Consider the following 25,068-nt stretch of genomic DNA (forward strand, 5'->3'; position numbering starts at 1 on the left):
CCAACAGCTTTTAGGCAACTACTAAATCTACCACAAAGAAAAACACGTTATTGAACATAGGCCATCCAATAGAGGACATGAGTTAGCTGTTTTCTATTGTTCGTCAATCACAAATGGCATATCATTGCAGTAAAGGGGAAGGAGATCCGGCAATTCAACCATATTCCAGTTTGATCCGGTTTGTCGGACCGTTTTACACACAAATAAAGATTAATCCACGCAGACGTTCATGTGACGTCAGCTTTTTTGGCTGTAGTTATCATGGTGCAAAAGGTTTAAAAATGTGTCTTTGTTATTGTAAATTACTTCACTGTTTTGCGAATCTTGTTTTTCAAAAATACTGAATTCAACAGACAATCTTAACACAAACACATTATACTTTAGTGTTCAAGAATGCCCTATGTATCATTAATTTCCCCGCATTTATTCGTTTTCTTGATTGAACTTTCTGTTTTGAACTCGAATCTAAAGCCCCAGTGAACTTTTAAGCGTCTCTTTCGTGTGAATGTGGAACTACTTTTTTCACTGGATGAATACCTCCTCTTGTCGTAGCCGGATCACCCAAACAGTATAAATACGGTTAGTGACGCCTTCTCAATTCAGACTGCATTGATGCGAATTCGGCGTGGTTTGAGGCGTTGCAGGTTAAACCGATCTTGTTTATTTCCTTTTAATACTGAGTTTCGATCGTTAGAGATGGTAATATGTAGGTTTAATCTACCTTATTTGATATTTGTGTGTTTTGATTAGAGTCAGTAAGCGTTAGGTCCTGTCTAGAACGCTTAGCTAGCGAACATTAACATAGCTACGTTAACTTCAAGATTGAATTGTGCCTTCTAGTGTCTTTTTAAGCAAGCTTTCTGTTTGATTGTTACTATTCAGCGGGCAAAACTGTCAATGAAAATCCGCCATGATCCGAAACCTAAGCCTAATGTTTTTTGTCGACACTAGTAACGTTAACGTTAGCTATATATTGGCTAACGGCAGGCCTAGCGAGCCAAATATAGGCTGATTTCCATGCCAACGTTAGGGCGTTACTCTTTTCGTTTCTCGTCACGCTCGTCTTGTTGGCCTGACAAAATAACGTTAACTTTTTCCCAGTAACGTTAAATTTTTGTGAAAGGTTAACGTTAGTGTTTTTTTTCATTCGAATCCAAGTTAATGCTTTAATTGTAACGGTAGTTGGCTCAATATGGGAGCCGTGACGTAGCAGCCTGCAACGGCTATTGGTTGATTTGAATGACTCGTGACGCAACTAGAGATGGAAAGGGAGTGGTCTGGATTTTTACCAGCTGCGGGTCAGGGAATGTCCTCAAAGCTACAGAGAGACGAGTGACTTGTTTGTTAGCCGTAACAAAAGCCTTAAATAGTCATTTAATGATGGGCTGCGACGAGACTATTTTGAAAATACAAGACATTGAAGCGATATTAAGGGTTAAGACTTGCTCATAAACATATCTTGAAATAGAAAGTTATTGGATGGATAGAGAAGAAAAAAAAACTTAAAGCAGACTTCAACCTGTGAAGATTCCTTAAGAGTGCAGCTATAAATGGCAAGACTATCAAACATGCAAGTTATGGCATTATTTAAAAATTAGGTTACATCATATCTAAATATCAGTTAAGAACTTTTATAAGCTAAAATAGAAGAGGGCATTAATAATGAAATTGAGCCCAGTAAGCTTTCTGAATAGAATCAGATTTTTTTTTTTTCTTTCAAAGAACATGGTGGTTTTTAAACCAAAGAAGCATTTGAGACAATCACATTTATTTTTGTGTATTTAAAATGGGTAAAATGAGGCTGGGTCTCCAAGTCTGTGCCATTGTTTAGGCAATTATGCAGATTTTCTTTTTGATTCCTTAAGGTGCACTTTAGTGGCTCGGTCATTGCACTTTTCTTACAAGTGCTGTTTTTTTTTTTTTTTAAAGTTTGAAGTGATCGTTTGTATTTCACTTGACCAAAGAAATAACATGGGAAAATGGTTTTAAAGCAGCTTGCAAGGAATCAGAGCTTGTAAATCAAAGCTGTAGCTCAATGAATCTATATGGACTTTTTTTGAGTTGCCTAGAGAAGAAGATTTTTTTTTTTTTTTTTTTTTTTCCGGGGGAAAATGGACTGAGTTATCAAGGGGAGGAATGGACTTAGTTATTAAAGGAAGATCGCAGGACCAGCGCGGAGCGAGGCCACGGGGGACCAGAGTGTGGAGCCAGGCAGGACAGGACCAGGGGGCGTGGGAGGACCAGAGTGGTTCCAGGCAGGACTGTCAGGACAGGACCAGAGGGCATGGAGGGAAGAGCAGAGGGGTCCCGAGAGGGCAGGAAACAGCTGCTGCAGCTGTCGGCGAGTGTACACCAGAGGGAGCCAGAGGCGCAGTGCAGGGTAGCAGCAGCACAGAGGGGCCATCGCTGCAGCAGTTCCAGAGCAAGCCAGTGAGGGTGGGACAGGGCGCACAAGTGTCTTCTAGCTTCACAAGTTTAAAGCAAGGCGGTGGTTTGTATATTGGGTAGAGGTATCTCTGTAACATTCTCAGGCATTTAGTTTTATACTACTTTCCAGAAACGATTGTTGAACACAATTTCTCGCACAGATCTCTCTTCCTCTTTACAGGCAAGCTGTGTAAAGCGTTTTGTACCGTGGTCGTCCCTCCTGTTGTGCGCTGACATGAGTGTGGTGGTGTCTGCTGTGATGAATGCCTTGATAGTGTGCTGTCGAGAGGACCATCGTGTCGAACGTCTCTACCGCCTGCGATCACAAGTAGTTCCCCATGCCGGAGGGAGAGGCAGTCCTTTGTTGTTCAATAGGTCTTCCCCCAAAGAAGTTCTCATCATTGGAGTGTGAGAGTGGATGGTCTCCTGTGCGGCCGTTGAGTGTGTATACAGCAACCCTTCAGTGCTTCCCCTGCGCATCTTCAGTACAGATCAGCCGCATCTACCTCTTAACCTGAGCAGTGAGTTAATGCATGAAATGTACATGTGGGTGTAACTATCCTGTACATTAACTTATTGCCTATGCTGTCTAGTATACAGTCATTTTTTTTTTACATAAAGAAAAAAAAAAAGTATTTAAGTAGTTGATCCTGGTTAGTAAAGAAATATGGGTTAGGGGTAGCGTGGGGGGGGGTGTTTAAAACGTGTTTCGAGTTCTTCTTTTCACAGGCCTGGCCACCTAAAGCTGACCATCGACAGAATCCCCCTGTGTTAGCCGCTCGGTACAAGTTGAGCTCCTTATATACTATAGTGCTGTGGATCGGGATCATGCGCATCCACTGGGGTTTAAAGAGGTGTAGGAAGGTATTTGGTATTATTCAATAAATCCATTAGATTATTTATTCTACACTATTTCGACCGTGTTGTAAATTGGGTTTCATGCACATCTTTTGGGTAATGGGGAGGGTGGGGTTGTGGGGCGTTAATCAGTCTGTTCCCTAGACTTCACAGCTCCATGTTACCCAACGCAAAATGGCTTGACTAGGAAACATCCAGGTGCACCCAACAAGATTCAAGTGGACTCTTTGCCTCGCAGGATAGCAACTTCAAAACTAGTCTCCTGGTGTAGCAAGAATCTCCCTTTCCACAGGGAGTGCGGTAACAAGTTTCTTTACTAGAAGTCATTGTAATTCTGTACAGGCTTCAAGTTGCTTTGTGGGGTTTGGAGGGGCTTGTGTATTTGTGACTCTTGCAGATTAAGTTATATGGCCCGCCCTTCAAATCTACATTCAAGTCCACGTCTACAGTTCATAAGGAAGGAATCCCACGCGTTCAGGCCTGCGGTATTTAAATGTTCTTGTGGAAAATTGCTTCAATCTGTTTGTATTCATAGTCATACAGTTGTGTCCTTGCTAAGGGAGTACTGTAATGCTAGTAATTGTCTTGTAGTTCTGTACTGCATCATTGGAGGGGTATTGTGGGGAGAGAGGCTTTTTCCTTTTGCATTTTTCAGTGTGCAGTGTCCTGTGCGCTTTCCAATACCCGAGACCATCCGGATCTCTCCTAACTCATTGTTTGTACAAGTTTCCTTGCGCATCGAGCATCACGTAAGGTCACTAAATGTATTCACATTTCTCTTTAACATTCATTGTCTGGCTAAATGCCTCCATTGCAATTCCTTTGCAATTAGTTACTATGCCTTGTATTGACAATACAATGAGTGAACTATCTGTAAAGGATTTTCTTATTGCATAATAAATGCATAGCTTATTGTGATTGAATACAGTTTTGGTATGCATTTGTTCTTTTGGGGGGCTTGTGTGGGGGAGCTTTTCTTGTGCTTTTTCAGGTATGACTAAAGCTTGGAGTTTTGTAGAGCACGGATGTGACCTGGGCTCGAATGACATCCTTTTCAAAGTGGAAATTGAAGGCAGATAAGTTGAATCCATCAAATATTGATGTTGGAAAATTCTCAACCCTAGAGGTGTCACTTATCTTGACTGGGCTCAACTGCCCTCATTATTCTTGAAATGAAAGCAACTTGCTATACTTGACTGTAGAAATAGCACTGTTGTGCTTTCTTAACAAGAGTCGTGTGATAACGGGAAGATTTGATGTACCCTTATTGATTCTGACGTTATCTGCTGTAAAGCATTTGGGTAAGGATAACAATAGTCAGTTCTACGATACTGTGAGGGGGGCCATAGGGGTGTCTATTGTCTGCCTCTTTGATCTTACAGAACAGTCCAAAGGAAGAATGCAGTCTACCTAGGACGACACAGGAATCACCCTGCCCTTTGAAATCAACCGACACGCGGTTTGAACAAATGGAGTCAGGTTGTTTTCGATGTGTATAGATTTGAACGGTTAGTCCTCAGCTGCTGCCCTTGCGCAACTGTGCAAGTGGCAGGTTGGTCATAACATTATGCGCAACTGTGCAAGTTCTCAAAATTATAAGTAGCTGAGGAAAGCTGTGCGTTGTGCGGCTTTAATTTGGTCTAAAATGCAGCGCAAATGTGTTGCTTCAGTTTATATTGTGTTTTGGTTGGGTGTATCCCTACACTTCTCTTACAGAAATCAGAGTGCAAGACTGGTTCAAGCACGAGTGAAGTCCTCTAACCTGGAACATTAGTAAGATGTTGGCTTAACTTGTCAAAATAAACTTCTGCAATCTTGGAACTGGCTTTATGTTAACCTCAAATCATCAGTAACAATGCTTTACTAGCCTATTCCTCTTTGGCCACGGGGCCCTATTGCTTTGCATCTTAAACCATAAGATGAGTAGAACTCGAATCTTTGAGTATTGTGTGGTGGGTGTGTTGTGTAGATCACTCTTTGTTTCAGATCATTTTCGTCTGTCTGCTCCGATCTCGCCTGCCTCTGAATGCAAAGCCATCTGTGGAAGCTGTCGGCGAATATGAGTGTGGCCCCTGAATGAAGTACCAACCCCTTGTGCGCTTGAGCTTAAATCAGAACCCCCTCTGACGTCCTTCGCAGAAGCCCCGCTCTCTGTGTGTTTGTGTGTGCCTTTTTTCTTTTCCCTTTGGTTTCTCAGGTCAGATTGTCAGTCTTAATTTGTCATCTGGGATAGCCTAACCCGTGATGGAACACTGAGAATCCAGTCACTTTAAGATCAAGAGCTGCAAGTTTGTCTTCGCTAATACTGCATCACTTCAGTCTCATGGGTGTTAAGTTAAGTAATTTCGGTTCCCTTGATTTCTTTCTTTAACATGACCATGGCTTTAATGTGTAACTCAACATGTTGCATGCACATCAGCTCTGCATAACATTTTATTCCTAACACACAACATACTATTCATGAAGTCGTTGTCAAACATTGCAGTAGTGTCTGGTCAGGATTTGTTTGTTTTTTTTTTTTTTTGGCGGGGGGGGGTGGCAACATTCTTCTCTCCCTTTCAGATTTCTCGTTGAGTTTAACTTGAATCTGAGCCAGGTGACTTTAACCTCTGCTGGGAGTCGTGGGATGACTTGGTGCAGCCAGCCTCTAGGGTACAATCTTCAATACTTTAAGGAATTGAGCATCGCTGAGAGTATCTGTGGTAATTGCTGCTACGCCAGTCGCGGTAAACGATAACCGTATTGACAATTTGTCATATTGGATGAGGATTGGGAACAAGTGGGGTTTGTTTGTTTTGGGGGGGTGGGGGGCTTAAATTGTCTGTCTTTTTTTCCATTGCAGCTGTAAGCTTCACAGTACGTTGACCCGTGAGTCCAGCTGAATTGCAAAGGGGCAAATCGCTTTGAGTATCACCAGGGATGCTGGTATCGTGGCTTTGTTAATATGGAAATAAGGAATCATTCAACAATGCAGTGTTGTGGGGAATGCTGGGGATTGGGGAAACCAGTTGTCTTTCTTCTAGTTTCAGCTTCGTGACCAAGAGACATTCCTATGTGACAGGTGTTGAGGGGTTTTCTTTTACTGGAGGAACAAACTTCTTTGTTCCTCCAGGTTTTGCTTTTGCCTTTAATTACAGCAACAACAAAAAAGCAAAAGACTCCGGTGGTGGCACTCCTGACTCTGTCAGGACAGGGTTCAATCCCCTGCGGCGTCTTGCTCTTTTTAGTTTGCTGTGTGGGGGAAAACTTGGCCATTCAAGGATAACTTCACGTTGTATGGGTTTCTTGTAGGACAGTGACGATGCATTTGAGCAGAACAGTGAATGTTATTAAAACTGATTTTAAAAATGTTCTTGTGTCTCTGTGCAAGTATGTATATTTGAATGTCAAAGTAATTTTAAAAACATCTAAATGTGTGAATGAAACTGTCCTGTGTGTTACCCTGTGTTAATATTTTTTATTAAACTTATTTTTCAGTTTGAAATGTGAGATTTACTGTATTTGATCCTCTAGAGTCAAATAGGTTTGACATTTAGATTAGTTAGACTTAAAATTAGGCAGTCTGAAGTGTAGGAATGGAATAAATCAATTCTATTAAATAAAATTATCCTATTTCTATTGTCTGGAGTCTTGTTTATACATCAAGTGTTAAATTGTGTGCATAGTTTTATTTGAATATAACGGAGAGAAACTAATACAGCTTTTGTTTTTTGCGCTAGGAGATATTATGCCAGACAGTTTGTAATACTGCAAATGTACAAATATTCCAATACATCAATGGGTCATAGGCTCAATCACCATTGTTACCTCCTTCAACAGTAGTGACTTAACATTTATTTAGATGAAAATCTTTTACAGCTATTAGTCTTTCAAATTGAATCTACATATTTACCTGCTGCACTGTGAATGTCTAGAGTATTAAAAACAAACTAAGTGAGACTGGATTGCGCATAACATTAACTCAAGAGTTAATATAAACAACTAATAAAGGGAGCACATTTGTTGTCCTTGTCAACTTAGTATAAATATATACAGTCTATGGTTTTAATGGAACGTAGTTAAAGAGGTTTGGAGAAAACAACGTCCAGTACAGTGGTGTATTTTCCTGTCACAATACAATGTATGTAACTATTCCTGTTAGGTGTAACAGCAATTATGTACAAATGGCTGACAAGTAAAAAAACAAAATCAAGTTCCCTCCATGAGTCACTAGAACAGTTGGGTTTTACTGTTTTTTGTAAAGTTACAGAGTAAAGTAAACTATAAATACCATGAAATGCAAAACCATGACATGCAAATATGTTTTGCGTGTAACGGAAACAAACAATAAACGTTAACCTTATTCCCATGGTAGTTTTTTGATGTGCCAACGATGCATGAGAGATTACCAGTCAACAATAAAGGCCCATGCGTGTGATCCCCTGTTTGTGGTAATTTGGTTAAACACAAATTGTAGGTTTTATGATTCATGTATTTCTCCCTCTGAGTAAATATGACAGAAGGTTTTACCCATAGATAACTGTACAGTTGCATCCTCCCAAATAAATGTGTAATTAATCAAATCACCACACACCAGCCCAGGGACTGCTGATGAAATTTAGCGATTGAGCTAATTCTGGAACAGTCAATGTCCGTTGTCCCTGTTAAAAAAACAAATAAATAAAATCTTTGACTTGAACTTCCATAGTGTGTGGATATTTCTTGTGTTCATAAACACCATGACAAACACCCGTGTTCATTGCTACAAAGAAAAAATAATATTTATCTTAAAGAAACATTGGGTCATGTTAATTGGGATTCCAAAAAAAGAAGAAGCTTGGACAGAATTTCAGATTGTGACCAAGATATTGAGATGAATTTATCTAGGTTACAATGTATATATATGTTACTTATTATGTCATTTGTCATTAATATAAACAGGTGGACTGGCTGAGGCTGTCAAGCTATTGCGGAACCAATGTGCATAAACAAAGTTTACGCGGAGCCATTTTACTTCCGTGCCATTTGCTAGCTTCTAGCTAACATTAGCTGTTTAGTTCTGCTGTCGCCGTCTGTGTGTTTGATGAGGTGTGGAGGAAAGAGGAGATGTGGTCCTTTTTCGCTAGGGATCCTGTCAAAGACTTTGCTTATGAAATTCTGCCAGACAGCCAAGAGACGTCTGGAATATGGACTCTACATCGGGGGAAGCGAAAGGTAAAATACCTTTACCGATCCTTCGCTAGAGTTAGCTTCGTTATGGAGGCCTGTCACTTATATTAGCCGGCTAGCCACCGTTAGTGTCTGTTACTTTGATTTAGCCTTTAGATGCGCCCGGTGTTATGTTGGCGTGGTTACATGTCAGGTCTGTCCGTATCTTTTTCGCTGATTTAATGTCAGTGCTTATTTATTTTTAATGGTTGCTCTATGTATCTAACTTGGTGAGCTCAGGCTTTGTTTACTCCGAGAGACAGACACGTATTTCTCGCCACGTCACCCCGTTTTAGCCGAGTTAATAACTGTTACTGGAACCGTTTTCAAGCTAATGTTTTATCACAGAAATAAAGGTAGCGTCCCTCATCACTGACAGCACCTCACATAACCAAGTGTTCTCATTATTACCGTTGAGCAACTCAATCTGGACTGAGTGTCATCATCATCCCTGCAGGGCCAGATAATGACAACCAAGCACCTGCTTCCTGTGGTAGATAGATAGACACTATATTTTAAAAACGCAATCAAAAACAAAGTACTAAAATATGCCCTTTTAGACGTGCATGCATAGTGTGCAGATCGGATGTGCATTGCGTGTGCAAAATGAGGGTTATTAGAAATCATACTGTATGTACGAAAATATATATATTGCACTTTGTCAAAGTTGCAGATAATATAAATGGAAATGTGAGCCCAGTTACAGTGAGTGAGTCCAGAGCGACCTCAGCAGCCTCCCAGTCCACTGATGTCCATAATTTTCATCATGTTTATTGTAATTTATGTGGTGATATGATATACTGTATTTGATTTTTTTCCACTCCTGTTTGATGTGATGAGAAAGCATAATCTTGTAATGTTGTAAATATTACGTCAATTGTGTGAGTCATTTCACCCAACCTGTGTCCTCAGACCAATGGAGAGCCAGTGTCGGTGTTTCTGTACGAGGTAGCACAGGGAACAGAGCAGCAAACCCAGCTAGCCAAGGCTGCCTTCAAGCGTATGAAGACCCTGCGTCACCCTAACATCCTGGCTTATGTGGATGGATTGGAGGTATGTGTTTGTTTATTTTGCACCCATCTTTAGCTGTACACACAATGCCTTGTGTATGATGTTCAGAGGAAAATGTCATGCAGAATAGTGAGTGACCTTGTTTTGTGTATTGTAACTATCGTATGATCATCTCCACTATCTTGCTTTTCTCTGCATGTTAACGTTCAGACAGAGGTGAGTGAGAATATGCCACTTTAGGCCTTTTAATATTTGCACAATAGTTGTAGTGGACTACATAATAAAAGCAGATTCTTACTCCGTTTGATAAGTTTTGTCTGCTCAGCAAGGTCATAAAATATCCCAACTAATAGTTATGCTGTACTATTTCAACAATTACACACTTGAAATTGGTGCATCTGTTGGTGCATCTATTGCATGTCTTGCCAAAAGATGAATTGAAAATAAAATGTATCAAGGGAAATATACAGTTGATTGTCCAGGTTTGTTTGTTGCATAGTCATAATACTGAGGATTCTTACCACTCCTGAAATTGAGCAGCAACTGGAAAATTGCCAAACTCCTTAGCTTAGCTTAGTATAATTCCTACCATAACTTTCTTATAAGTGCTACTACTATATGTGTCCAAGGCTGTGCTGTGTTTCACGTACTCTAGTTTAGTAGGTCTGGGTAATAATTCAGTATTAACCTTTACTGCCTTTTAATAGAAATCTGTGGTGATGAAACAATAATGTTTATTATGAAACGTTGTTGTATAACATACAGTATATGGATAATAAACAGCAGAGTGCTTGTTAAAATATATCTAATCATTATTTTTTGTTATTGGGATAATATTTTTGCAGTGAACCTGGTGCAATAAAACATACACAATAGTTACATACACATAAAATAATGGTGGATTTTACTTGCGGTTGTTTTACAGACAGAGAAGAGCCTGTACCTGGTTACTGAGCAGGTGACACCCCTGGCAGTCCACCTGAAGGCCCAGGCAGAGAAGGGTGGATCTGGCGAACTGGAGGTCTCCTGGGGTCTGCACCAGATAGTTGTAAGGATAGGAGAGAGTGCCATGTGATACTTTTACGGGAGCCATTTCTCTGTAAGCCCTTACTCCACTTCTGCCATTTGCCTCTTCCCACAGAAAGCTCTGAGTTTCCTGGTAAACGACTGCCACCTACTTCATAACAACTTGGGGGTATCGGCTGTTTTTGTGGATCGAGCTGGGGAGTGGAAGCTGGGGGCCCTCGACCATGTGGCCCCTGAACAGGGTGACCCAAGTGGGGTCTCACTCCCTACCCCCAAGGCTGTTTACCCAGACATGGAGAGATATGACCCACCAGAGATGTCCAATAGCAGTGGGGAGAAATGGTAAGAGAGGTGTGGTTCAGAATAATAATAAAAACTAGGGCTGTTCGCTTGAGTGTCCTAGTTAACTCGCGATTAATCGTGAATTAATCGCACATTTTTTATCGGTTCTAAACGTACTTTAAAAGGGATATCTTTTTAAAGTTTTTTTTTAATGCTCAAGTGGTATTAAAGACTCGACTACTCCATTGGTAACTCAGTTCACATCAGCCGTACATGCAAATAACTTTAGTCTTGTGGAGAGGACCATCTGGAAGGGCTTTGAAACTCAACTTGCCATTCAAAAGACCCTTTTCTTTATACATTTCTGCTCAAGGAAATTTCTTTCTGCTTTTCCGCTTTTAAGACCCGCTCCCGTTTTGCGTCTCGTCTCATCTCCGCTGCATGCAGCCCACCCTTACTGACTGCCTGTGCTGTGCTGCTGCGCAAGAGATCAGTGGAGGAGAGACGTCAGCACTGTTTAGTGTTTAACCGAGGATCTGTGGACTGCATGCAATGAATGAATAGCATGAATAACACAACTTAACTTGTTATTAACGTGTTCATTTTGACAGCCTTAATAGTAACATGTTACACAGGAAGAAAAGGAGAGCAGCAATAAGAACATTTGGAGAGGACGATGTTCATAATTGAACTATTTAAAGATACCTGTAAAAGTGTTGATGAGATATTAAATCTGGTCTTGGGGGGTACTGCCTAATTTTCTGGAGAAACATTTGTATTGAACTGTGTGCCTGTTTGTTGCAGGGCAGGGGAGGTGTGGCGGCTAGGCTGCCTCATCTGGGAGGTGTTCAACGGGCCACTACCTCGCACATCCTCCCTTCGCTCGCTGGGAAAGGTAAGAGCTTTGTGTAATTACCACCCCATTGTAATTGATTCCATGGCATATTTACATTTTAATCTTCTACAGCAAAACATATTTTAGCCACCTTAAAAAAAGGACCAGCTAAAAAAATCCATTTAAGTTTACGCTAAGTTTTCATCGCTTTACCTTGTTGCAGACAGCTCTTTCTGACAGGGAACTGAAGTCGTTATGTCGCGCTCTTCAAATCCACCAGACTCTTTTGAGAAAAAACCTCGCAGAAAACAGTAGTTGCTGCTCGTCACTGCTGCCTAACGCGTCGTCCACAGTAGTATCAATACATTGCTTGGCTTCTGTGCCGTTATTCCGAAACTTAGCACAGCTAACATTGACTGAGCTAGTGCAAGCGTTCATATTATTTATAACCCTAGTGATTAGCTTACTGTGGTAACCAATGTCACTGCTTTTTGCTAAGGCTGAGTGGGTGAAAAACCTGGAAAGAAATGCAGATGGTCTCGGCCTTTAACCTACAATTGCTTCATGGTTTCAGTGACAGCTAAAAGGAATCTTTGTTTGTGACATGAAGAAGTGTTGTTCAGTCTTGTGTGTCTTCTTCGTGCCCACAGATCCCCAAGGCCCTGGTCCCTCATTACTGTGAGCTGGTGGGGGCCAACCCCCGAGCTCGGCCCAACCCAGCCAGCTTTCTCCAGAACTGTAGAGCCCCCGGGGGATTCCTCAGCAACAGCTTTGTTGAGAGCAACCTTTTCCTGGAGGAGATACAGGTCAGCAGAGTTGCATAAAGACATGTATAACAGTGGTGTTTGTGTTGGTGCTACAATCAAACCTCACTAGTAAACTCACAACGTAGACCATCAAGATAGAAACAGATCAAGTTCTAATGGACCTATCCTGTGGGGTGCATTGTTTGATTTTATTGAGCAATTACAAATGAGTAGCATTGGAAAGTGTATGATAGTATAATATTGAATAATAATAGGAAAAAGATTGTAATAATAGTGGAATTCAAACTTTCTCTCTCTCCAGATCAAGGAGCCAGCTGAGAAGCAGCAGTTCTTCCAGGATCTGAGTGACAATCTGGACTCCTTCCCGGAAGACTTCTGTAAACACAAGGTCCTGCCTCAGCTGCTCACCGCCTTCGAGTTTGGCAATGCAGGTGCCGTAGTCCTCACACCGCTTTTTAAGGTGAATCTTTTAACTTTCACACATTACTAAATATCACACAATATACAGAGCAGAACATAAACAAAACCTTCCGTCAAAGTAAGATATGGTTATACTAGTAATAATATATACTCATCTGGACGTTATACCTCTACTCACCTTTTTTATGTCCCTGATCTCATCTCCCTCTGTCTGTCTGCCAGGTGGGGAAGTTCCTGTCAGCAGAAGAGTACCAACAGAAGATCATCCCCGTTATAGTGAAGATGTTCTCCTCCACAGACAGAGCTATGAGGATACGACTGCTGCAGCAGGTATGTAAGGCCTGTTTTATTGAGCCACTGAGAATCTCTTGCAGTGATTCAGTGGACATGTGGGTTGTTTTTTTTATTTCATTTATTTTTTCTACGTAGCATCCAGCAAGAATGCTAAACTTTGCAGCTCTAGATCAAGGAATGAAAAGTTAAAAGTAGGATAAAATATTCTTTTTAAAAACAGCAGGAAATGATATCCCTGTTTGCTGTTTTTAAGGATAAAACATGTATTTGCTCTGAAATAGTTTCTTCTCTCTGTCTATGTCTCTTTGTCTCAGATGGAGCAGTTCATTCAGTATCTGAATGAGGCAGCAGTCAATTCCCAGATTTTCCCTCACGTTGTTCACGGCTTCACAGACACCAACCCTGCCATCAGAGAACAGACTGTTAAGGTAGTTTGCATGATTTAAACACAACCACAAACCAGGAGTTGTTATTCCATATTACTTGTGCACTGGATGTTGTCAGCCTCCTGTAGCTATAACTCTTCCACTCTATTCTATTTCTCCCTCTCACCCTCCAGTCTATGTTGCTGATGGCTCCCAAGCTAAATGAGACCAACCTGAACCAGGAGCTGATGCGTCACTTTGCCCGGCTGCAGGCCAGAGACGAACAAGGGCCAATCCGGTGCAACACCACCGTCTGCCTGGGCAAGATCGCCTCCTACCTCAATGCAGGGGTAAAGTACACCCACACCACTGTTCAACACTTAATTCATTTAATGCAACAAAAAAAAGAATCCGTTCGAATGCAAGAATTTGGTTATTACTCTCTTCACAGACTCGACAACGTGTTCTGATTTCTGCCTTCTCACGAGCAACTAAAGACCCCTTTCCAGCTTCACGCTCTGCCGGTGTACTTGGCTTTGCCGCCACACACAACTTCTACAGCTTAACAGAGATTGCTGCCCGCATCCTGCCCACCCTCTGTGCTGTTACTGTTGACCCTGATAAGAGCGTCAGGGACCAGGTACACATGACTAATGGGAATTTGTGACTACATGGTGTTTCTTATGACTTTTACACTTGACTGCTAAATCCTTGCTATGAAGATAACGAAACGGTTCGCCTCTGCCTTGCAATATAGCTACTCAAAATTGAATGTATTTATAGCAAGAGTATTTTGATTTTTATTTATCAGCAGCACATTGCCTCGTTGTCCTTATTAGATAGTAAAGATGGTAAGGAAATCAGACTCAGAAAAGATTTATTGCCATGTAAGTAACACTTACCACACCCCACAAATGTTGAGGGGTGTGCAAAAGTTTATCTCCTTGTCACATTTTTGCTATCATATATATATATATATATATATATATATATATATATCATACATTATTTAAAATAACATACATTATTTATATATATATATATATATAAATAAATAAATAAATAAATAAATAAATAAATAAATAAATAATGTATGTGTGCAGAGGACAGGATGGTGCTGAAGAGTATGCAACAGCCAGGCACAACTACAGTTATGTGTAGAAGCATCTGCCATCTTTTATGCTTTGAGTGGCAGAACAAGACAAGCCAGAATGAAAACAATGTTGGTTCTTTGAGATTCAGAGGCCAATTTATTCATTCTTCCTTCAGTGAGACAATCAGCAGTTGCTGCAGTCACATTGCAGAATAAGGGAGCACAGTGATGCCTGGGTCACTACGACCACAGCATATATTAGTGAAAATGTAGTCAAGATTATTTAAGAACAATATAATGGCAGATTCTTTGAACAAAAAGGCACACATATGTCAGCAACATGTCAACATTGTAGCTAAGAACATTAAGCTGGTTATTACTGACTCATGACTCAACAGCTAAGCAAGGTTTAGACATATCATCTCATATGACCCACACTGGTTTGACTATTTATTTTGAAACACAATGATCCCAGGTGAAATTGTTGGGTTAGGTGGAGACAAGATAGACTTGTAAACTTGTAAATGTTCTCTCCTGCCTGTCTCCCTCTGTCAGGCATTTAAAGCCATCAAGAGTTTCCTTTCCAAGCTGGAGACCGTGTCAGAAGACCCCACCAAGCTGGCTGATATGGGTATGTAACACTGCACTGAGCTTTAGAGTCTGCTGTCTAGTTTTATTTATCATTCAGCAATGAAACCATTTATTACATGTTACTATTTGTTTACATACTTTGCTCAATTTTCTGGGGAAAAGACAACAAATAATTCTGCTACTGGCTCAAATATCGGGAGCAGAATAAATAGACTAATTTCTTTCAGTTCTATATCTGAAATTGTAAAACTAAACACTTCCCTGTCCATCCTGCAGAAAAGGATGTAGCATCGTGTGCTCAGCCTGCAGGTGCCTCTTCCAGCTGGGCCGGCTGGGCCGTGACTGGCATGTCCACCATAACTTCTAAGCTGATCCGAAACGCTCCAGGGACAGAGGGGGGTGCAGCAGCCGATGGCAGCGAGCCTGCCAACACCCCCAGCCCTACCAGTGCCACTGACGGAGCACCTGCACCTGGTAGGGTTATCACAATTGATTTGCTTGACTCCTATTACATTGTTGGATTCACAATGGGCAGTTTTAAAAAGATGAAAATGGTTGCAGCACAATCAGAGATATTGTCTTTTTTATGCCAAACATTTGTTCCTTGTCAAAACCTGGCTCCTACATTACCCACAATGCAACTTGAGTGCCAACAGTTTGGTTTAGAGATTCAATTGAGTTATGCTGGTTGCAGCAAATGTAGTCTCTTTCTTTTCATTTTCAAACTTGTAGTCTTCAGCCCTAACCGACATTGAGTCAAGTCACATCACCTCAGCCAATTCATATCAGATTCTCTGCCACAAAAGGCTTCCTACAACCATTTTCACATATGCAGTACACCCTCAAGACACTTTGATTTGTGAAATCTGTTCCCCTTTTAAGAAGTCCTATGTATGCTCTCTGAACAATTTCTGCTGGGTTTTCTTTCTTTCGCAGGTTCTGAAGATAAAACTCCACAAGCCTCTGTGACTCGTCATGCTGCCACTAGTGGTGCCAACCAATCACAGACTCATGAAGTAACAAGCAACAATGATGAGCCAATAGGAGACCGCTGGGATGAGGAGGAGGACTGGGGAAGTTTGGAGGTAAGATATTACCACTTTAGACTAAGAGGAGAGGTTCCAAATAATAATTATTATTATTATTATTATTATTATTATTGAGATACACATGTCTATGTGAATTATGATTATGTTTAGTGTTATCTGTAATTGTTACTGTTGACTCTGTCTCATATAGGAGCCAGCGAAAGCTCACACTGAGCCAGATGACTGGAACACTGACTGGTCAGGAATGGCATCATCCAAAAAGAAGGCCAGTGGCCAGTGCATCCTTTAATTTGGATCTCTCCCTTTAGTGCTAATAACCTTACTTCTTATGCTACTAACACCACTGGTATTAGTATATAGTATAGTATATTGTATTGGTTTGATACTGGCCTGAAATAGTTTGAGGTAATGTTTTCTACACACCAAGAAAATTTTTTTTTATATATATATATATATATATATATATATATATATATATATATATATATTATTTTTTCTATGTGGATGTGAAAGAACCAAAACAATCCCCCACACTGTTGCTCACTTTTACTCACTTTATTAACCGTGTTTTGGTGCTCAGACCTTAATCATAAAAATTCATGAATTGTTCCAAATGTTTTTAATAAATTGAAAAAACATGAGCATCAGTGTACAGGATTTCTTTGGTTCTTTCACCGTCACAGTTTGTGATCTGACGCACCTGCCTGTAAGATTTTTAACTTTGTAGTCGGTGTTCTTTGTGTGGAAAAAATGTGAATGATACAAAGCTTTTTAATATTACTTCAAGGAGTCTCAATTTCAATCCACAATCTCTCCAATGTCTAGGTGGGCCGGTCGTCGTCCTCCATGGCAGTAAAGAAGCAGAGCGCTGACTGGAGCAGCTCAGGCTGGGATGCCGACGACAGCTGGTCCAACGACAAGGAGGGGCAGGGTCAGAGCTCGGCGGGCGAGGAAGGCTGGGGCAATGACTGGGGGGAGGAGGACACAGACACAACCTTGGCCAATACGACACTCCCCCTGCCCGAAGGGGTGCGGTTAGCCAGCGAGTACAACTGGGACAGCAGCAGCTCAGCCACCAAGGGGGCTAGTCAGAATGATCTGTTCGCCAGCGTGTCCCAGAGAAACCCAGCCGGCACTGCTGCCACCACGGTGAGGACGGAGGTAGAGCTGGGCAATATATCGATATTATATCGATATCGTGATATGAGACTAGATATCGTCTTAGATTTTGGAAATCGTAATATCGTATTATGGCATAAGTGTTGTCTTTTCCTGGTTTTAAAGGCTGCATTACAGTAAAGTGATGTCATTTTCTGAACTTACCAGACTGTTGTAACTGTTCTATTATTTGCCTTTACCTACTTAGTCATTATATCCACATTACTGATGATTATTTATCAAAAATCTAATTGTGTAAATATTTTCTGAAAGCACCAATAGTCAAAACTACAATATCGTTGCGGTATTGATATCGAGGTATTTGGTAAAAAATATCGTGATATTTGATTTTCTCCATATCGCCCAGCCCTAGACGGAAGGAGGGATGCAAAAACATAGGAGAGCAAGAGATAAACCGATTCAATTAGTGTCGATTAGATTTTGAATAATGTCAGAAATTGTGAGTTCTGAAAGTGATTAAACGGCACAAAATGCAACAAAACCTATTGTGCGTGCGTATGTGTCCTTTTGTCAGACTCGAGATGGCTGGACTGCAGAGGCAACAGGAGACTGGGGAGCTGAGGAGAGCTGGGAGTCAGTGGATGGGAACCAGGGTAAGTCTCAGTTGGCCCGCCCCTTATAAGAAATATGAACCTTTATCTGTCACATCACTGGAATGTTTTTACAAAATCTTCACTTAGTTGAACCTCTTCTTTATTCACACTAATGCTCAAGTATTCTTGTTAGATGACCATTAAGTCTCGCATTGCCAGGCCTTCCTCAGCGCTGCCGAGGAAGGTCTAGCTAGTCCTCACAGCATTCTGGGATGGGAGAAATGGGAGAAAAGCATTTCTTTATACCAATCCCACGTCATGGGCGGCGCTAAGCACCAGGAAAAGCCACGGTGCCGCTTGCAAAATAGCCTCGCGAAGGAGATTGATCTGGTGGAACATGTGTACGTTTAAAAGTTGTTTTCTTCATGCAACAGAAAACTCAGATTGGACAGATAGTCTATGGTCTGGATTTACCCTGCAGAGATCTGAGGAGCAGTTAACCATAGTCCTCATAAATCCACCGGAGTTTAAAATTCCAACACAAAGAAAGCCTAAGATAACAGACATCCAGGCAACAAAAATGGGTGAAATCCGGTGGAATTTCCGACGGCAACAGAGCAACACAGAAGTGGAACGTCTTGGATATAGACAAGATGACCATAAACTAACGTACTGTATGCCTGTGCATTAAACTTCTGGTCTTTATTGTCAACCAGGTCTCAGCAAGGCCGAGCTTTCCAAGAAAAAACGGGAAGAGAGGAGGAAAGAGCTGGAGGCAAAACGGGCGGAGCGCAAAGCTGCTAAAGGTCCTCTCAAACTGGGTGCACGCAAGCTGGACTGATGGGGATCTAAAGAAAGATTTGAGGGTGGGGATGTAGAGGGAGGAACCATGGACCACAGTGACTGGACCCAGAGCAGTAGATGGAGGCTTGACATTCCACAAACAAAGGACCAGAAAGAAGTTTCAGCAGTGAACGAAATACTGTGAACCGTAAGATGAAAACGTTACAGTTGGTCAGTAGATGACTCTCAACTTTGGGATTCTGTCTTTCTTCATTCTGGAACTGACAGATGGGTGAAAAGCCAACAATCTAGTGCTTTATGAATGCATTATTGTGGATGGCAGAGCTGAAACAAACACAGGGACAGGCAAGAGGAAGAGCAGCAGCAGCCCGAGTTGAACACACAAAATGCCCCCCCTTTTTTGTTTTTTTTCAACTCATTAAGTTGCAGTTGTAAAGTAAATGTATATAAACAGTGCATTTTGTCTTAAAATGACATGAGGAAATGACACTTTTTTTTTTAAGAATTGTTAAATATATATATATATATATATATATATATATATATATATATATAACAGAATTATCAGAATCAAACATGTATTATTAGACTGAATGTTTTTCAGTTCACACACACACACACACACATACAAGTGGATATGAATGTTTTAGTTCAGTTATCACTCATTTACAGATTTATGACATAACTCCATGCATGCACTTGTGTATTTGTGTGGCCTAACAAAAGTTTTCCTGGCCCAGAGTTTTCTTGGCACATTTAACACTGTATTTTACTGAACTGAACTGGACCGACAAGTGACACATTTGACTGATTTTAGATCTGTGAACGTGTCACATGCACTGCAGACACATGATGGCAATATAGTTAAATTGATGCTGGAGAACTGGTTGCAAGGGAAAATCAATGTATGTGTGTCCTAGTAGTGCTGTGGTGAAGGGTTTATGAAATCAAGAGGTATATTTTTCAAAATTCTTGATTACCTGAAGTTACCTGTGTAATCCTTCAGATCTCCCTAAACATTTATTTTACTCTTTTTATTTGTGCCTTTTATTCAATGAAAACAGAGCACTTCAACTTGAAATCTCTTTCCACCAGCAGATTTTGTGTTTTCATCAAACTTTACGGTGCAACCCCCATATCTTCTGCCTGTGTCGGATATGATATTGTTAGGTTTGGTGTTATTTATACAGGATGCTGTTTAGACACAATCAACAGCCGTCACCATTGGAGCTAATGTCCTGGTACTAAGCTGTGTTTAGTTGAGGCAGACTGGATGCAACCTTTTACTGAGAATCCAAATCATGTGGCATGTTAGCTGTTCTAAAAATAAATATAATTAAATATTAAGTAAAATAAATGTATGTTTCTTCTTTAAATTAATAGGCTGTAGTCATCTTCCTCCTCAGCTAATGTATGAGCCAAGAATTTAGTGAGTTGTCGTCATGAGGATGGGAGGGGTATCCATCTTTGAAATTCCTGCCTCCACCACAATACATGAGGTAAAAATGTCAACAGACCTCAATGTAGATTATTTCTTCGGTAGAAAATGTAGCTATAGGATTTATCGACATACTTCAGCTGATTATCCATTCACTTCCATTGTATTGGGCACTGAGTCTGGAGAGAGATACTGCTGCTGAAGCTTTTTTAATGATGTAAGCACCACAAATGAAATGTCATTGATTTGTATTAAGGTGCAGACCGGCCTCTCAGAGACCGATATCTTAAAGCCTGTACTAATAAAACCAAATCTATCTAGATAGATATAACTAGAGGGAACTGAGCAAGAAACACACCTCCAAAACACAATAGCCTATGCTGACAGTGGTATACTTTAAACTCAAGATAACCTGGACATGCATAATATGCTTATCCAACTTATGGTACAATAAAATGTGTTTTCATTGTGAGTACCTTTTGCCATATTTTCTGTAACGATTGGGGAGATTTCATGTAGTTTATGGAAACTCATCCATGCGCACAATAATGCCACCAATGCAATTGCATTTAAGCAGCAACACTAAAAGATCTCTGACATGATACACTTTATAAGATGGGGGAAAATATTTTGACCATCCAGAGGAAGCAAGAGCTCATGTACTGGATTAAGCCAGAAGATGAATTCAGTAAAATCACTAAAATCCACAGATGGTCTGGGATGAACAGCATGTAAAAATGTTAAAATATTTTAAATAAAAATTAGTATTCAGGCGTAAGATGAGGTGGCTTGTCTCTACAACACAGTAATATTGAAATAATACTGTACGCTGCTTCTAATTCAAATGCTTAGAGATTAAAATGAACAAAAGGCACCAAAGGAAATAAGCGAACAGGTAAAACCAAGATTAAATGCATTCAGGGCCCAGATGGTTTGGAGAACTGCGTGTGAGGGGACATCACGACACCATTCAGTATCACATCAATTATTTATTCAAAACAATTAAATGTAAGAGAAGACACTGTGTTATGAATTCTAGTTAACTTGTAGTGAACTCATTAGGAGATAGCATGTCATAAGAAAACTGCTGAATTAGATCCGTCCACATCCTCACTCCTTTCAGTTCATCAAGGTACTACTAGAATAAACAGTTGGCTGTAGTGAATTTGACATTACATGGTATTTTCTGTGAGATGTAACCACAATGTCATATTAGCTTAATTTTGATTATGTAAAATATTCTTGTATAAAGGCTTGACTTGGGTAGCTAATATTATTTCTTCATAAGCAACTACCACAACTTTGTTTTTATCAATAGAAAATACCCCCCTTCCCCCCATCTTATCCTTCACAATACAAACAATATATATATTGATCTGCTTAATCTTCAGTTCATATTAAAACATTGAAATATATTTTATCTTGGCAGCTTCATTAGTGGAAATTGTGCTTGATGTGCTGTCTGTAGAAATTTTAAAAAGTCCGAAAAATACAATCTTGATCCCGAACCCACCAGCTTTGCATTGTTATTCAAACCAACAAAGGCATGCGGGACATATGGAAGTAAAGTTGAGTAGAAATCAAATTTCTGGCTAAATCACAAATGTAAATTAACATTCTGTAAGCTAAAGCCTAGCTTATACACTAATCACGATCACACAGAAAACGTTGGTGATCTGTTCATCAAGTCCCTGAACAGGCGACCTGGTACTTGAATCACTGTGTGTTCTTGTTTTCTTTTTTGCTGCCTCCAAACAGAGCTCCTGCTAGAGCCACGATCCCCAGACCCACCATTGCAGCCACACCTGCAACCATGACTGTTTCTCCTGCCTTACGCACCTGCAGAGGGAAACAAACACCTTTTAGTTAGTTAGTTAGTGAGTTAGTGAGTCTTCTACACATTCAAAACTCCATTCAAATTGTCCACAACTCTGGGAAATATATCCCTCACATATTAAGACATTTTTCAGCTTATTGTTTTTTACCACTAAGATTCCTTTTACAATTATAATGTAATGGGTGGCAGAAATGTAGATTATGCTGTCAAATAGGTTTGAGAGGAATTTGTGGATGTAGTGATACTTTCTTTTGTCACTGACTGAAAATAGGTCTCTCTAAGGATCCATTGTAACTGACGTGATAACTTTTACCATGCCTGCTTACTGAAACTAAAATATAAATTGCTTATTATTATACATATGATTTGATTATTTTTTTCTTGAAATGTGTTTATAGCCCGAATATTGTTGTTTTTATCTCACCACTGGTGAGTCACCAGCACAAACTTTTTAACTCCTTTAATGAATTTTGTTTTTTTGTGTTTTGTCTTACAAAAAGGTACTTCTTTTCCGTTTTTCACCCCAGCCCCCAAAGAAAGTCTTGCATGCAACACGGGTCCACCGACCTGCCGGGACTCAGCTTTTCCGTAACGCAGCTCGTTTGCAAAGTGCTCACAGTTCCCCCTGAAGACGCAGTACGGCAGCTCATCGCCCACCTTCGCACAGGCCTCCCTCGCAATGACGTGAACTGGGCGGGGCTTGTACTCGTTGTCCAGGCTGTTGTTGATTTTCCACTTGTCGGTTCCCACCACGTCCCACAGCTCCTCTTTCTTCACAATGGCCTTCTCAGTTACGACAGACATTATGCTGCTGGCGCCTGCACCTGGGACCTCAGCTATGAATAAACAGAAATGACAGAAAGAGAGAGAAACAGACATAACTTGTGTGGGTTTATGCAAAATATTGCAACATATTTTGTGTTTTAGTTTATGAATTAGTTTGAAGGTATCTACATAAGAGTGACATGACACTAATGTCTGTTAAATACCAATAAACAGAACTTAAAAAAGAGTGATATGACAGTGTCATGAACACATGACACAGTCATGACACTTGAACCCTAATCCTAACCATAACCATAACTTGTCATGACAAAAACCGAATGACATGTCATAAACGCGTCATGTCATAAACGTTTATGACTTGTTTATAAACGTTTATGACACGTTCATGACAGTGTCATGTCACTCTTATGTAGATACCTTCAAGTAAAGTGTAACCCAAATTCTAAATCTGATATTCTGGTCTGAAGACCTTCATGTATGTGGGCAGTTTTATGTTCCAGAATGAGGTTTATTAGATTAGTATTTGGGAGAAGCTGTTGAGACAGTTGTGTATGGAAGGTGACTCACAGGGTGGTGCCAAGTGAACAATGAAGCCATCGCCAACATACACAGCCCAGTGCTGATAGGAGCCCCGGAAGATCTCAATCAAGTCCCCAAGCTCCGGTTTCTCATCATACTTGGATTAGAACACACAGGAACAAATGTTTCACTTTGCAACAGACTGTTTGGCAACAACTGCAATACTTTGACCTGACCGGACTCTCTGGGTTAAACACAGATAAGATAGGACTTGTAATGGGCTATATTAAAAAAAATAAAATAAATAAATACTTGACTTGAAAAGGTTTAAATTCAATTCAATGAAATGTTACATACAATAATACCTTGGACACAGGCTATAAAAGTTGCATAACAATATCATTGCTATAATAGAACACAAAAACAGCAACAACAAAAAAAACACTGGTATAATTTTCTATATTCTGATTAAGTGATAACTTCCTAACCAGTGTTGGGGCCATGTCAGGGTTTCTTTTGTCTGGTTTCGAATGGTTTGACTTTCCAGGTAACTTTCAGCACCTGAAGGAACAAAACATTTTATATACCAAATATTAGCACACAACATTGGATATGTAGAAAATTGAAAATAAAATACTAAAAATACAAAAACAAAATAGTGTACTATTTATTATTATCATCATCACTACTATTTACAACTGCCAAAACCCACATTGGGAGATACTGTCACTGCAGCTCATGCTTATTGATTATTGCTTATTGACCTTTCTTCATGAAGGTTAAAATCAGTTTTTGTTTAAACTGTTTTAGAGAGATGTTGATTCAACTTTATGATCATTTGAGGATGTAGGCTAGTACTGACTAAAAAGTAGAAAATCCTGTCAGTACAGCGCCATTCAATTCAACAGCACCACAAACTACAGCCTCCATGCAGTTTAATCAATACCTCTCTAAAGTGTATTATAGTATAACCTTCATGGAGGGAGGATTTATTGCAGGGCTGTTATACTGCAATATTTAATTGTCTTAATTGTCTTTTTATTCAGATAATTTACAGCACTTTTATACGTGGGTATGCTTTAATGAAGCTTCAATCATTTCAATTTCACGACCCGCTGCAATGTGGACAAAGTAGGTCATTCGGTTCAGTTTTAAAGTTAAACAATATTAAGCTACGTTCGATCGACGAAACTTGTAACGTTAGCCGGAAGCTAACGTTAGTGATTAGCTTGAACTGGTCCTTACATCACCAAATAGCCGCTGTTACAACAGCCATAAAACACTGAAACACCACGAAAACACGGCCCTCGGCTGACACACGGTCCAGTTTATGTAAATGTTTTACCCGTCTGTCCTCTTACCTTCAAAAGATAATGTCCACAGCTCTCTTTAATACCAGAGACGTCACCAAAGAGACCCACACCAAAACTCAGCTGTGAGCGATCAGCTGATTGTTGCTCTGTTTAGCCGGAGCACGTGACTGGCTGCTGTATCGAAATATTTGTAATAACGAAACTAAGACTAGCCTATCTGCCACTTTGACGAATACGTAGGCCTATGCATTAAATTATTTTGGTTAGATATGGAATATTTCTTAAAGATGTTGACTAGCTCAAATCTTCATTTAGAAAATAAAGCTGGGGTGGCAGTAGCTCAGTCAGTAGGGAGTTGGGTTGGTAACCACAGGGTTGTTGCTTCAAGTCCCCGGACCAAAGTATGGTGGTGGACTGGTAGCTGGAGAGGTGCTAGCTCACCTTCTGGGCACTG

The 25,068-nt window shown here is 40.3% G+C and overlaps 2 protein-coding genes across 4 annotated transcripts; one reads left to right on the forward strand and one right to left on the reverse strand.

Moving 5' to 3' along the window:
- The first annotated feature begins 8,238 nt into the window (after positions 1-8,238).
- Positions 8,239-19,195, forward strand: scyl1 (SCY1-like, kinase-like 1). 3 transcript variants are annotated; one of them, XM_036002156.1, is made up of 19 exons: positions 8,239-8,478; positions 9,385-9,525; positions 9,694-9,699; positions 10,409-10,531; positions 10,625-10,851; positions 11,596-11,686; positions 12,277-12,432; positions 12,695-12,853; positions 13,036-13,143; positions 13,422-13,535; positions 13,667-13,822; positions 13,924-14,112; positions 15,121-15,196; positions 15,433-15,630; positions 16,093-16,241; positions 16,396-16,470; positions 17,031-17,354; positions 17,899-17,977; positions 18,634-19,195. In XM_036002156.1, the coding sequence occupies exons 1-19, from the start codon at positions 8,371-8,373 to the stop codon at positions 18,756-18,758; spliced, it is 2,604 nt and encodes an 867-aa protein (XP_035858049.1). In that variant the 5' UTR covers positions 8,239-8,370; the 3' UTR covers positions 18,759-19,195. The 3 variants fall into 3 exon arrangements, with proteins under 3 accessions (XP_035858049.1, XP_031158893.1, XP_035858054.1); XM_031303033.2 differs by lacking the exon at positions 9,694-9,699; XM_036002161.1 differs by lacking the exons at positions 17,899-17,977; positions 18,634-19,195 and adding an exon at positions 17,743-17,866 and having other exon boundaries at positions 17,031-17,366.
- A 1,933-nt stretch (positions 19,196-21,128) lies between these two features.
- LOC116052377 (phospholipase A and acyltransferase 3-like) lies at positions 21,129-24,801 on the reverse strand. Its single transcript, XM_031303035.2, has 5 exons — positions 24,663-24,801; positions 23,790-23,862; positions 23,350-23,458; positions 22,564-22,832; positions 21,129-21,998 (listed from the first exon to the last, which is right to left on the reverse strand). Exons 2-5 carry the CDS (start codon positions 23,802-23,804, stop codon positions 21,876-21,878), a joined length of 516 nt encoding a protein of 171 aa, XP_031158895.1. The 5' UTR covers positions 23,805-23,862; positions 24,663-24,801; the 3' UTR covers positions 21,129-21,875.
- Positions 24,802-25,068: the final 267 nt, after the last annotated feature.

This window comes from Sander lucioperca, chromosome 1, assembly GCF_008315115.2.
Source record: "Sander lucioperca isolate FBNREF2018 chromosome 1, SLUC_FBN_1.2, whole genome shotgun sequence".
In the NCBI taxonomy this organism is placed as follows: Eukaryota; Metazoa; Chordata; class Actinopteri; order Perciformes; family Percidae; genus Sander; species Sander lucioperca.